General features: G+C 35.8%; 1 protein-coding gene across 1 annotated transcript; it reads left to right on the top strand.

The window, feature by feature from the left end:
* Positions 1-9,847: 9,847 nt before the first annotated feature.
* Positions 9,848-11,696, top strand: LOC127715981 (jerky protein homolog-like). The gene is given in 2 exon segments (XM_052222083.1): positions 9,848-10,845; positions 11,679-11,696. Coding segments are annotated over 2 exon segments (855 nt in total). The 5' UTR covers positions 9,848-10,008.
* Positions 11,697-16,063: the final 4,367 nt, after the last annotated feature.

Below are 16,063 nucleotides of genomic sequence, written 5' to 3'. Positions count from 1 at the left end.
AAGAAATGCATCATTATAAAATGTATCACATTAAATGGTCTACAAGGAATAAATTTGTTTTCGTTTCTTGAAAAACACGATAACAACCGAGGTGTCCACTAACCCCATTACCATGGGGAAAGTGGACAACTCGTATTGTTAACAAAATAAACATACTTGGTATGTGTCTTTAATTTTCTATTGTTTTGTGTTGTGCATCAAAATTTATGAAAACTAGCAAAAAGATTAAAAAAGGTTTCCCAGAGGATTTTTAGGTAAATATATGAACAAATCCAAAAGAAAAAAAGGGGGTTCAATAACATGTTGAATTGGATACATCTCATAGAGCTCGAGAATCTGATAAAAATACTAGCCAACGTCTGTAAACAATATTTGTTTCCCGCAATCTTCTTGGTTTTAAGTCTGTATATCGACGCCAGTCTCAGTTCTTAAATATATAGCGTATTAAACACTCATATAAAGCAATACAACCTACATCTTTTTTATTTCAGCAAAATGGCCAGAAAGAAAAAAGGGTGGACTCCAAAGCAAGGAAAGTGGTCAAAAGAGGGTCTGAAAGAAGCGGTTCGCCATGTAAAGAGTGGGGGCATGTCTAAATTAAAAGCATCAAAGATGTATAATATACCAAGAACAACAATAATTCGGAGACTGAACACTATGGATCTGGATTCACCAGCAACAAAACCCACAGTACTTGCCATAAAGGATGAAGAAGCTCTGGTCGGGCATATACTAAGAATGGAGGAAAGAGGGTTTGGTTTAACCATCACAGATGTTCGAAAGCTAGCCTACGAGATAGCCGTGAGGTCGGTGAGAAAGCATTGTTTTAACAATGATAAGAAAAGTGCCGGTTATGATTGGTGGCAAGGGTTTAGAGATCGACATCCATGTTTATCTGTACGCATACCAGAGGGTCTTAGCGCAGCACGAAGTTCAATGCTGAATCCAAATGTCATTTCAGCTTACTTTCAAAAGCTTGGAAGTTTCATGGATAAACTGAACATTAAGGAAAAGCCCCAGCAAATTTTTAATGCGGATGAGACTGGCTTGAGTACCGTACATGATCCATCAAAGATTGTCGGTAAAAGAGGCAAAAAGAGTGTGCATTCCAAAACAAGCGGAGAACGCGGCGAAAATGTAACCGCGTTATGACGTGTGAACGCAGAGGCAAGAGTTCTACCACCAATGCTCATCTTTAAGGGACAAAGAGTAAGCCAAGCATTGATGGGCAATGCACCAGCAAACACATTATTTGCATGCAGTAAGAGTTCATTTATTGATTCAGATTTATTCAATAATTGGTTTCAAAAGCTGTTTATACCTAATCTTCCTCCTCAGAGACCTGTTCTGCTCATACTGGATGGACATTCTTCACACATAACAATGGATCAGATAGAAATGTTCTGTCTTCCTCCCCATACAACGCACTGGACACAGCCACTCGATAGAAGCGTATTTGGACCGCTGAAAAGGTCGTACAATCTATGCTGTGAGGTATTTCTTAGGCAGAATCCAGGGAGAATAGTCACGCGCTACGATTTTTGTGGCTTATTCAAGCAAGCCTTTACTGAAAAAATGAATCTAGTCAATATATTCGGTGGGTTCAGAGCTACTGAGATATTTCCATTTAAACCGAATGCTATCCCAATAGAGGCATATGGACCATCAAAGACGTCTGTGCTCGATGTCGAGGTTGAAGCATCAACAGAGAATGGCAATGAGGTTAGCAATGAGCAGAACCAGTCGCGAGTAACTACAACCGCCAATGAAGAGCAACATGTCTCTGCCGCAAGTTCCATCAACAACATCTGAAGGAAACTATTTGAGGGAAATTCTAAGAACCCCTGAAGTCGTCAAAGAAAGAACGAAGAAAAAGACCAGACGAGTAACTGAGGCTAGATGTCTGACAGAAAGAGAATTTTTAAATGAACTGAAACGAAAAGAAGAAGAGAAAAACAGAGTTCAAGAGGGAAAAGATCAAAGGAAAAGGAAGAGGGAGGAAAAGAAGAAGACGAAAGAACTTGAACAAACATTGAAGAAGAGCAGTAAGGCAAAGAAGAACACAAAGAAGTGTTTGGCTAAAAACAAAGAGAATGACAGGTCATTGGCTAAAGACCAGTCTGACTCCTGCTGTACTTATTGTAACGGGAACTACATGGATGACGACTCTGACGATGAAGACTGGGTTAAATGTACGAGATGTAGCGATTGGTATCATGAGTCGTGTACTGGAAAGTTTGGGCATGAACTTTCACACTAAGTGTGTAACAAACATTGACATGTTTCAAAATATGACCAATTATTATAGTGGGTTGTGTTGTCAATAGTTTGCTGAACTATCATGATCATTAAATATGTCATTTCCTCTTTATATCACTGACTATTAATTTAGAGATTTACCAAATCAAAAAAATCACAAAAAGAAGTGTTGACAACCGAAGCACTATTGAAAAAAAAATGGCAATCCATGGATAACAGATAAACCCGGGAACAAATAAGACAAGACACACAAGGACAAACAACAACATATAACATCGAAAGCTAAATAAAAATGAGAAACACGGACCCGAAAAAAAAAACTTAGGCGACTTCAGGTGCTCCAGAAGGGTAAGCAGCCAGGTCATACCCCAAACCAAACAATAGGCTTTAAATTCCCCCTTATAACTATACATCATGTATATTTGCAAGATTGATTGATTGACATCTAGTTACAAACGTGTCATGCACAATCAGAACGAGAACACAAGTTCAACAGAACAGAATGGCATACCATTAAACATAGGAAAGAGCTTGGATCGTTTTTAGAACGCAGCAATCATTACTGTAATCATTGTTCCCGTCGGGATATTTTAAGAAGTCACAAAAAACATAAATAACCAGGACTTAAATTTCCATCCAAAAAAAAAAAAAAAAAATTCCAAAACCAATCAAAATTTACAATATTCGAAAATCCTCCCACACATACCGACAATGACTAAAATATGAAAGCAAAATTTCTGAATTTCTAATAGCTAAATTTGAAGATCATTTCTGAAATGGAGAGATAGACACTGAATTCAAAAGAAGTAACACTTTGGTCAATATTAGCATCATGCAGTTGGCAGTCGGAAGTAGGGCGCAAATTCCATTTTTTTTTATGATCAATCAATCTGACAGAGATCGGAGGTAGGAATAAAAGGTAGAATCGAGGCGATTAAACCAAGAAAAAATGGACTGAGAACACTTCTATTACTCTTACTCATATATGACCAGTTACCCCAATGCATGGGGTAAGTGGTCATTTTTCGCTGTTTGATCAAGTCCTTGATCTCCAACAAGCCCGTGATAGGAAATGAAAAAAATGCCTACAAATATGAAGAAAGGTCTACAAAGAATTTATTGGAACGCAGGTGGAAAATATCATCTATGTCCCAGCGAGCAAAAACGTGTGTATACGCTTAATGTGTCCACTTACCCCATTCTCCCCTATAGACAACCGATTACGAGCGACCAAACAGGTCACTTTTGAAAATCAGATCATTTCGTCTTTTTTTTTACTTAGTTCTTTGAGTCTCTCTTTTGCTTTTTTTCTGGACTTAATTATGCATGACATAACATCTTAACTTCATGTTTTAAAATATATACTTATGTATTGTGCATCAATGTGCCAATATGAAGTAAACGTGAATTAGAGAGCAACCTAGCAACATAAATAACCAAGGATATGTTCTTGGTTTGACTGTAAGCCAGATATACACGCGTTTCCTTCAACGAGACAGCATCTCAACGACAAACATATCTTTTAAAGAACTATGCCTTTATCTACCGTTTGTTTTTTTCTTCAATTCTGTTTAAAACCACTTGCTATATTCAATGTGAATAACAAAAAAACAAAAAACTCTCTATCAAACGAAAACTGTATAAAGTGAGAAAAAAGCTTCTGTCATTAGTACAAATTATTGCTTCATTACTTATTTCAGGGTTCGAACCCTAAACGTGGTAGCTTGGTTCGACTCCAAAACTATGTTTGTCAGTATCCCAGCCGAAGGTCAGTGGCTCTGTCCGGGCGCTCCAGCTTTCTTCATCATAAGCTGGACGCCATGAAATAGCAAAAAAATGTTTAAAGTGGCGTTAAAGACCAACAATGAATAAATCAATCATTGTATATTTCAGACGTTTCACACACAGATCTTATTTTTGTTAAACAAGGCGATATTTATTTGAAATTGAATTTGACAATAGGAATTTTCCAGCATCTTATAATAATGAATCCGGATATGACTGTAATATGTGCCGCTGGACATTACTCTTCATCTTTGTAACATGGTAATACCTAAAAGAATCGAAGAATTTAAAGGAAATATCATTTTCAACATTTGTAAACTATTTTTGAGGAAAGCTAAAAATTTAGAAGATATCTTCTTAGGATTGAAAGGACAAAGCAACATAGAAGGGACCTATATTTGAAGGTTGGTGTGATCATCATATTACATATGTGGCAACCTTTTGTTAAAGTCTTGTACCAATTTAAACTTTTACAAGTTATACAAGTTCCATTACTAACTTAACGTCGACACCCTATAATGTAAAATATCTATTTTGAATAGAAAAGGGTGTTTTCTTTGTTCGACGATTGCAAAATTTCTGAAAATGAATCGAACGGTCTTTATTCGAATGCAGCATTCCGTATCTTAGTAAACATGTCGTTGACAAGCAATACTCTGAACCACTGACAGTGTCGGTAAAGATTCCATGTGCAAAAATGACAAAACAGGGGTACAGGGTATTGTCCCTGCTAACCTGAAGTGTGCACGTTTCAGCTCTGGGGTTCCCAGTGAAGACATTTTTTTTCAGTTAAAACATTTGAGGTACACAGTCTACAAAATGAAACAAAAGTTGAAAAGATGATGCTCGTCTTGGCGTATACTCAAGAATTTACTAATTCGGAACTGCTTAAACATGAAATGAAGTCACAAAACAAATGCGAATAGTCGCTGCTTGAATAGGCAGAGTTGCCCTTCATACAATTTACACATAGTCCCACAATGCCCAGATGATCTAAAGCATAATAAAAAAATATCATAAAGTTCACTATAAAAGAAATAACATAACTAATACTTTAAGCCATAGATTTTTATATGTAAAAAACACAGTACTAAAAGTTTACATACATAAAAAATGACAGGAACTATATTTATAGACAACCGATTACGAGCGACCAAACAGGTCACTTTTGAAAATCAGATCATTTCGTCTTTTTTTTTATTTAGTTCTTTGAGTCTCTCTTTTGCTTTTTTTCTGGACTTAATTATGCATGACATAACATCTTAACTTCATGTTTTAAAATATATACTTATGTATTGTGCATCAATGTGCCAATATGAAGTAAACGCCAATTAGACAGCAACCTAGCAACATACATAACCAAGGATATGTTCTTGGTTTGACTGTAAGCCAGATATACACGAGTTTCCTTCAACGAGACAGCATCTCAACGACAAACATATCTTTTAAAGAACTATGTCTTCAGCTACCGTTTGTTTTTTTCTTCAATTCTGTTTAAAACCTCTTGCTATATTCAATGTGAATAACAAAAAAACAAAAAACTCTCTATCAAACGAAAACTGTATAAAGTGAGAAAAAAGCTTTTGTCATTAGTACAAATTATTGCTTCATTACTTATTTCAGGGTTCGAACCCTAAACGTGGTAGCTTGGTTCGACTCCAAAACTATGTTTGTCAGTTTCCCAGCCGAAGGTCAGTGACTCTGTCCGGGCGCTCCAGCTTTCTTCATCATAAGCTGGACGCCATGAAATAGCAAAAAAATGATTAAAGTGGCGTTAAAGACCAACAATGAATAAATCAATCATTGTATATTTCAGACGTTTCACACACAGATCTTATTTTTGTTAAACAAGGCGATATTTATTTGAAATTGAATTTGACAATAGGAATTTTCCAGCATCGTATAATGATGAATCCGGATATGACTGTAATATGTGCCGCTGGACATTACTCTTCATCTTTGTAACATGGTAATACCTAAAAGAATCGAAGAATTTAAAGGAAATATCATTTTCAACATTTGTAAACTATTTTAGAGGAAAGCTAAAAATTTAGAAGATATCTTCTTAGGATTGAAAGGACAAAGCAACATAGAAGGGACCTATATTTGAAGGTTGGTGTGTCCATCATATTACATATGTGGCAACCTTTTGTTAAAGTCTTGTACCAATTTAAACTTTTACAAGTTATACAAGTTCCATTACTAACTTAACGTCGACACCCTATAATGTAAAATATCTATTTTGAATAGAAAAAGGTGTTTTCTTTGTTCGACGATTGCAAAATTTCTGAAAATGAATCGAACGGTCTTTATTCGAATGCAGCATTCCGTATCTTAGTAAACATGTCGTTGACAAGCAATACTCTGAACCACTGACAGTGTCGGTAAAGATTCCATGTGCAAAAATGACAAAACAGGGGTACAGAGTATTGTCCCTGCTAACCTGAAGTGTGCACGTTTCAGCTCTGGGGTTCCCAGTGAAGACATTTTTTTTCAGTTAAAACATTTGAGGTACACAGTCTACAAAATGAAACAAAAGTTGAAAAGATGATGCTCGTCTTGGCGTATACTCAAGAATTTACTAATTCGGAACTGCTTAAATATGAAATGAAGTCACAAAACAAATGCGAATAGTCGCTGCTTGAATAGGCAGAGTTGACCTTCATACAATTTACACATAGTCCCACAATGCCCAGATGATCTAAAGCATAATAATAAAATATCATAAAGTTCACTATAAAAGAAATAACATAACTAATACTTTAAGCCATAGATTTTTATATGTAAAAAACACAGTACTAAAAGTTTACATACATAAAAAATGACAGGAACTATATTTATAGGCAACCGATTACGAGCGACCAAACAGGTCACTTTTGAAAATCAGATCATTTCGTCTTTTTTTTTATTTAGTTCTTTGAGTCTCTCTTTTGCTTTTTTTCTGGACTTAATTATGCATGACATAACATCTTAACTTCATGTTTTAAAATATATACTTATGTATTGTGCATCAATGTGCCAATATGAAGTAAACGCCAATTAGACAGCAACCTAGCAACATACATAACCAAGGATATGTTCTTGGTTTGACTGTAAGCCAGATATACACGAGTTTCCTTCAACGAGACAGCATCTCAACGACAAACATGTCTTTTAAAGAACTATGCCTTCAGCTACCGTTTGTTGTTTTCTTCAATTCTGTTTAAAACCTCTTGCTATATTCAATGTGAATAACAAAAAAACAAAAAAACTCTCTATCAAACGAAAACTGCATAAAGTGAGAAAAAAGCTTCTGTCATTAGTACAAATTATTGCTTCATTACTTATTTCAGGGTTCGAACCCTAAACGTGGTAGCTTGGTTCGACTCCAAAACTATGTTTGTCAGTTTCCCAGCCGAAGGTCAGTGGCTCTGTCCGGGCGCTCCAGCTTTCTTCATCATAAGCTGATCGCCATGAAATAGCAAAAAAAATGATTAAAGTGGCGTTAAAGACCAACAATGAATAAATCAATCATTGCATATTTCAGACGTTTCACACACAGATCTTATTTTTGTTAAACAAGGCGGTATTTATTTGAAATTGAATTTGACAATAGGAATTTTCCTGCATCGTATAATGATGAATCCGGAAATGACTGTAATATGTGGCGCTGGACATTACTCTTCATCTTTGTAACATGGTAATACCTAAAAGAATCGAAGAATTTAAAGGAAATATTATTTTCAACATTTGTAAACTATTTTAGAGGAAAGCTAAAAATTTAGAAGATATCTTTTTAGGATTGAAAGGACAAAGCAACATAGAAGGGACCTATATTTGAAGGTTGGTGTGTCCATCATATTACATATGTGGCAACCTTTTGTTAAAGTCTTGTACCAATTTAAACTTTTACAAGTTATACAAGTTCCATTACTAACTTAACGTCGACACCTTATAATGTAAAATATCTATTTTGAATAGAAAAGGGTGTTTTCTATGTTCGACGATTGCAAAATTTCTGAAAATGAATCGAACGGTCTTTATTCGAATGCAGCATTCCGTATCTTAATAAACATGTCGTTGACAAGCAATACTCTGAACCACTGACAGTGTCGGTAAAGATTCCATGTGCAAAAATGACAAAACAGGGGTACAGAGTATTGTCCCTGCTAACCTGAAGTGTGCACGTTTCAGCTCTGGGGTTCCCAGTGAAGACATTTTTTTTCAGTTAAAACATTTGAGGTACATAGTCTACAAAATGAAACAAAAGTTGAAAAGATGATGCTCGTCTTGGCGTATACTCAAGAATTTACTAATTCGGAACTGCTTAAATATGAAATGAAGTCACAAAACAAATGCGAATAGTCGCTGCTTGAATAGGCAGAGTTGACCTTCATACAATTTACACATAGTCCCACAATGCCCAGATGATCTAAAGCATAATAATAAAATATCATAAAGTTCACTATAAAAGAAATAACATAACTAATACTTTAAGCCATAGATTTTTATATGTAAAAAACACAGTACTAAAAGTTTACATACATAAAAAATGACAGGAACTATATTTAGGGGAAATTGGGGTAAGTGGACACGTGGGGTAAGTGGTCAGCGTGTTAGTTATTTCCGGTGGCTGTGTTAATGCGAGTTGTCTCCCGTCGGACACGTAGATGATCAACACAACGGACAAAGTCAACGAAAAGTTAAAAGGTAAGTTGAAGGTCAATGCACCGTATCAGTAAATATTCATGCATTTTTTTTTTGCTGGTTGCGATAATGGAAGAGAGAGATAATTAGTATCTCTATGAATCATACATTTGTTTTGATGACAAAACACACAGAAATCTGTCCCGTTCGGCGACAAACGTTCGTGAATGCATACTTGAGATTCTCAAAACGACAAATATGCCTTGAAATGAGACTTTCAATGATGCCTTTGATAGTACAATGACATAAAAAAACACAAACCTAGCTGAATGAAAACATTCTGCTTCTGTAATATGGCGGCGTACATGTCGTATACCTGCCGAATATGTACGTTCTCAAAATTGTCTTTTACAATGAATGTTTGTGGGATTCCGTTGAAAATAACTTGACTTGATCTAACTTGGATATCAAGGATTATGATTCAAACCCAAAGAATTATTTATCTTTGCGGAAAATTGCTGCTTTGAGTGAAACAGAAAAAGCGGTGCCGTGTTGCAAGTAGCTTGCAATATGACGTCATATAGCATTCATTAAAAAAAGCAGAAGTTTGCATAAAAAATATCCTAAAGCAGACCAGTGCTCACAAACCCCCTATAAGCTTAGTTATAATTCAATAGCCACAAGAAATGCATCATTATAAAATGTATCACATTAAATGGTCTACAAGGAATAAATTTGTTTTCGTTTCTTGAAAAACACGATAACAACCGAGGTGTCCACTAACCCCATTACCATGGGGAAAGTGGACAACTCGTATTGTTAACAAAATAAACATACTTGGTATGTGTCTTTAATTTTCTATTGTTTTGTGTTGTGCATCAAAATTTATGAAAACTAGCAAAAAGATTAAAAAAGGTTTCCCAGAGGATTTTTAGGTAAATATATGAACAAATCCAAAAGAAAAAAAGGGGGGTCAATAACATGTTGAATTGGATACATCTCATAGAGCTCGAGAATCTGATAAAAATACTAGCCAACGTCTGTAAACAATATTTGTTTCCCGCAATCTTCTTGGTTTTAAGTCTGTATATCGACGCCAGTCTCAGTTCTTAAATATATAGCGTATTAAACACTCATATAAAGCAATACAACCTACATCTTTTTTATTTCAGCAAAATGGCCAGAAAGAAAAAAGGGTGGACTCCAAAGCAAGGAAAGTGGTCAAAAGAGGGTCTGAAAGAAGCGGTTCGCCATGTAAAGAGTGGGGGCATGTCTAAATTAAAAGCATCAAAGATGTATAATATACCAAGAACAACAATAATTCGGAGACTGAACACTATGGATCTGGATTCACCAGCAACAAAACCCACAGTACTTGCCATAAAGGATGAAGAAGCTCTGGTCGGGCATATACTAAGAATGGAGGAAAGAGGGTTTGGTTTAACCATCACAGATGTTCGAAAGCTAGCCTACGAGATAGCCGTGAGGTCGGTGAGAAAGCATTGTTTTAACAATGATAAGAAAAGTGCCGGTTATGATTGGTGGCAAGGGTTTAGAGATCGACATCCATGTTTATCTGTACGCATACCAGAGGGTCTTAGCGCAGCACGAAGTTCAATGCTGAATCCAAATGTCATTTCAGCTTACTTTCAAAAGCTTGGAAGTTTCATGGATAAACTGAACATTAAGGAAAAGCCCCAGCAAATTTTTAATGCGGATGAGACTGGCTTGAGTACCGTACATGATCCATCAAAGATTGTCGGTAAAAGAGGCAAAAAGAGTGTGCATTCCAAAACAAGCGGAGAACGCGGCGAAAATGTAACCGCGTTATGACGTGTGAACGCAGAGGCAAGAGTTCTACCACCAATGCTCATCTTTAAGGGACAAAGAGTAAGCCAAGCATTGATGGGCAATGCACCAGCAAACACATTATTTGCATGCAGTAAGAGTTCATTTATTGATTCAGATTTATTCAATAATTGGTTTCAAAAGCTGTTTATACCTAATCTTCCTCCTCAGAGACCTGTTCTGCTCATACTGGATGGACATTCTTCACACATAACAATGGATCAGATAGAAATGTTCTGTCTTCCTCCCCATACAACGCACTGGACACAGCCACTCGATAGAAGCGTATTTGGACCGCTGAAAAGGTCGTACAATCTATGCTGTGAGGTATTTCTTAGGCAGAATCCAGGGAGAATAGTCACGCGCTACGATTTTTGTGGCTTATTCAAGCAAGCCTTTACTGAAAAAATGAATCTAGTCAATATATTCGGTGGGTTCAGAGCTACTGAGATATTTCCATTTAAACCGAATGCTATCCCAATAGAGGCATATGGACCATCAAAGACGTCTGTGCTCGATGTCGAGGTTGAAGCATCAACAGAGAATGGCAATGAGGTTAGCAATGAGCAGAACCAGTCGCGAGTAACTACAACCGCCAATGAAGAGCAACATGTCTCTGCCGCAAGTTCCATCAACAACATCTGAAGGAAACTATTTGAGGGAAATTCTAAGAACCCCTGAAGTCGTCAAAGAAAGAACGAAGAAAAAGACCAGACGAGTAACTGAGGCTAGATGTCTGACAGAAAGAGAATTTTTAAATGAACTGAAACGAAAAGAAGAAGAGAAAAACAGAGTTCAAGAGGGAAAAGATCAAAGGAAAAGGAAGAGGGAGGAAAAGAAGAAGACGAAAGAACTTGAACAAACATTGAAGAAGAGCAGTAAGGCAAAGAAGAACACAAAGAAGTGTTTGGCTAAAAACAAAGAGAATGACAGGTCATTGGCTAAAGACCAGTCTGACTCCTGCTGTACTTATTGTAACGGGAACTACATGGATGACGACTCTGACGATGAAGACTGGGTTAAATGTACGAGATGTAGCGATTGGTATCATGAGTCGTGTACTGGAAAGTTTGGGCATGAACTTTCACACTAAGTGTGTAACAAACATTGACATGTTTCAAAATATGACCAATTATTATAGTGGGTTGTGTTGTCAATAGTTTGCTGAACTATCATGATCATTAAATATGTCATTTCCTCTTTATATCACTGACTATTAATTTAGAGATTTACCAAATCAAAAAAATCACAAAAAGAAGTGTTGACAACCGAAGCACTATTGAAAAAAAATGGCAATCCATGGATAACAGATAAACCCGGGAACAAATAAGACAAGACACACAAGGACAAACAACAACATATAACATCGAAAGCTAAATAAAAATGAGAAACACGGACCCGAAAAAAAAAAACTTAGGCGACTTCAGGTGCTCCAGAAGGGTAAGCAGCCAGGTCATACCCCAAACCAAACAATAGGCTTTAAATTCCCCCTTATAACTATACATCATGTATATTTGCAAGATTGATTGATTGACATCTAGTTACAAACGTGTCATGCACAATCAGAACGAGAACACAAGTTCAACAGAACAGAATGGCATACCATTAAACATAGGAAAGAGCTTGGATCGTTTTTAGAACGCAGCAATCATTACTGTAATCATTGTTCCCGTCGGGATATTTTAAGAAGTCACAAAAAACATAAATAACCAGGACTTAAATTTCCATCCAAAAAAAAAAAAAAAAATTCCAAAACCAATCAAAATTTACAATATTCGAAAATCCTCCCACACATACCGACAATGACTAAAATATGAAAGCAAAATTTCTGAATTTCTAATAGCTAAATTTGAAGATCATTTCTGAAATGGAGAGATAGACACTGAATTCAAAAGAAGTAACACTTTGGTCAATATTAGCATCATGCAGTTGGCAGTCGGAAGTAGGGCGCAAATTCATTTTTTTTTTATGATCAATCAATCTGACAGAGATCGGAGGTAGGAATAAAAGGTAGAATCGAGGCGATTAAACCAAGAAAAAATGGACTGAGAACACTTCTATTACTCTTACTCATATATGACCAGTTACCCCAATGCATGGGGTAAGTGGTCATTTTTCGCTGTTTGATCAAGTCCTTGATCTCCAACAAGCCCGTGATAGGAAATGAAAAAAATGCCTACAAATATGAAGAAAGGTCTACAAAGAATTTATTGGAACGCAGGTGGAAAATATCATCTATGTCCCAGCGAGCAAAAACGTGTGTATACGCTTAATGTGTCCACTTACCCCATTCTCCCCTATAGACAACCGATTACGAGCGACCAAACAGGTCACTTTTGAAAATCAGATCATTTCGTCTTTTTTTTTATTTAGTTCTTTGAGTCTCTCTTTTGCTTTTTTTCTGGACTTAATTATGCATGACATAACATCTTAACTTCATGTTTTAAAATATATACTTATGTATTGTGCATCAATGTGCCAATATGAAGTAAACGCCAATTAGAGAGCAACCTAGCAACATAAATAACCAAGGATATGTTCTTGGTTTGACTGTAAGCCAGATATACACGAGTTTCCTTCAACGAGACAGCATCTCAACGACAAACATATCTTTTAAAGAACTATGTCTTCAGCTACCGTTTGTTTTTTTCTTCAATTCTGTTTAAAACCTCTTGCTATATTCAATGTGAATAACAAAAAAACAAAAAACTCTCTATCAAACGAAAACTGTATAAAGTGAGAAAAAAGCTTTTGTCATTAGTACAAATTATTGCTTCATTACTTATTTCAGGGTTCGAACCCTAAACGTGGTAGCTTGGTTCGACTCCAAAACTATGTTTGTCAGTTTCCCAGCCGAAGGTCAGTGACTCTGTCCGGGCGCTCCAGCTTTCTTCATCATAAGCTGGACGCTATGAAATAGCAAAAAAATGATTAAAGTGGCGTTAAAGACCAACAATGAATAAATCAATCATTGCATATTTCAGACGTTTCACACACAGATCTTATTTTTGTTAAACAAGGCGATATTTATTTGAAATTGAATTTGACAATAGGAATTTTCCAGCATCGTATAATGATGAATCCGGATATGACTGTAATATGTGCCGCTGGACATTACTCTTCATCTTTGTAACATGGTAATACCTAAAAGAATCGAAGAATTTAAAGGAAATATCATTTTCAACATTTGTAAACTATTTTAGAGGAAAGCTAAAAATTTAGAAGATATCTTCTTAGGATTGAAAGGACAAAGCAACATAGAAGGGACCTATATTTGAAGGTTGGTGTGTCCATCATATTACATATGTGGCAACCTTTTGTTAAAGTCTTGTACCAATTTAAACTTTTACAAGTTATACAAGTTCCATTACTAACTTAACGTCGACACCCTATAATGTAAAATATCTATTTTGAATAGAAAAGGGTGTTTTCTTTGTTCGACGATTGCAAAATTTCTGAAAATGAATCGAACGGTCTTTATTCGAATGCAGCATTCCGTATCTTAGTAAACATGTCGTTGACAAGCAATACTCTGAACCACTGACAGTGTCGGTAAAGATTCCATGTGCAAAAATGACAAAACAGGGGTACAGAGTATTGTCCCTGCTAACCTGAAGTGTGCACGTTTCAGCTCTGGGGTTCCCAGTGAAGACATTTTTTTTCAGTTAAAACATTTGAGGTACACAGTCTACAAAATGAAACAAAAGTTGAAAAGATGATGCTCGTCTTGGCGTATACTCAAGAATTTACTAATTCGGAACTGCTTAAATATGAAATGAAGTCACAAAACAAATGCGAATAGTCGCTGCTTGAATAGGCAGAGTTGACCTTCATACAATTTACACATAGTCCCACAATGCCCAGATGATCTAAAGCATAATAATAAAATATCATAAAGTTCACTATAAAAGAAATAACATAACTAATACTTTAAGCCATAGATTTTTATATGTAAAAAACACAGTACTAAAAGTTTACATACATAAAAAATGACAGGAACTATATTTATAGACAACCGATTACGAGCGACCAAACAGGTCACTTTTGAAAATCAGATCATTTCGTCTTTTTTTTTATTTAGTTCTTTGAGTCTCTCTTTTGCTTTTTTTCTGGACTTAATTATGCATGACATAACATCTTAACTTCATGTTTTAAAATATATACTTATGTATTGTGCATCAATGTGCCAATATGAAGTAAACGCCAATTAGACAGCAACCTAGCAACATACATAACCAAGGATATGTTCTTGGTTTGACTGTAAGCCAGATATACACGAGTTTCCTTCAACGAGACAGCATCTCAACGACAAACATATCTTTTAAAGAACTATGCCTTCAGCTACCGTTTGTTTTTTTCTTCAATTCTGTTTAAAACCTCTTGCTATATTCAATGTGAATAACAAAAAAACAAAAAACTCTCTATCAAACGAAAACTGCATAAAGTGAGAAAAAAGCTTCTGTCATTAGTACAAATTATTGCTTCATTACTTATTTCAGGGTTCGAACCCTAAACGTGGTAGCTTGGTTCGACTCCAAAACTATGTTTGTCAGTTTCCCAGCCGAAGGTCAGTGGCTCTGTCCGGGCGCTCCAGCTTTCTTCATCATAAGCTGGACGCCATGAAATAGCAAAAAAAAAAATGATTAAAGTGGCGTTAAAGACCAACAATGAATAAATCAATCATTGTATATTTCAGACGTTTCACACACAGATCTTATTTTTGTTAAACAAGGCGGTATTTATTTGAAATTGAATTTGACAATAGGAATTTTCCTGCATCGTATAATGATGAATCCGGATATGACTGTAATATGTGGCGCTGGACATTACTCTTCGTCTTTGTAACATGGTAATACCTAAAAGAATCGAGGAATTTAAAGGAAATATTATTTTCAACATTTGTAAACTATTTTAGAGGAAAGCTAAAAATTTAGAAGATATCTTTTTAGGATTGAAAGGACAAAGCAACATATAAGGGACCTATATTTGAAGGTTGGTGTGTCCATCATATTACATATGTGGCAACCTTTTGTTAAAGTCTTGTACCAATTTAAACTTTTACAAGTTATACAAGTTCCATTACTAACTTAACGTCGACACCTTATAATGTAAAATATCTATTTTGAATAGAAAAGGGTGTTTTCTATGTTCGACGATTGCAAAATTTCTGAAAATGAATCGAACGGTCTTTATTCGAATGCAGCATTCCGTATCTTAGTAAACATGTCGTTGACAAGCAATACTCTGAACCACTGACAGTGTCGGTAAAGATTCCATGTGCAAAAATGACAAAACAGGGGTACAGAGTAATGTCCCTGCTAACCTGAAGTGTTCACGTTTCAGCTCTGGGGTTCCCAGTGAAGACATTTTTTTTCAGTTAAAACATTTGAGGTACACAGTCTACAAAATGAAACAAAAGTTGAAAAGATAATGCTCGTCTTGGCGTATACTCAAGAATTTACTAATTCGGAACTGCTTAAATATGAAATGAAGTCACAAAACAAATGCGAATAGTCGCTGCTTGAATAGGCAGAGTTGCCCTTCA

The sequence above is a fragment of the Mytilus californianus genome, unplaced genomic scaffold (assembly GCF_021869535.1).
Source record: "Mytilus californianus isolate M0D057914Y unplaced genomic scaffold, xbMytCali1.0.p SCAF_9, whole genome shotgun sequence".
NCBI lineage: Eukaryota > Metazoa > Mollusca > Bivalvia > Mytilida > Mytilidae > Mytilus > Mytilus californianus.
Note: the sequence above shows the minus strand (reverse complement) of the source record. Positions and strands in the feature narration are given on the sequence as shown.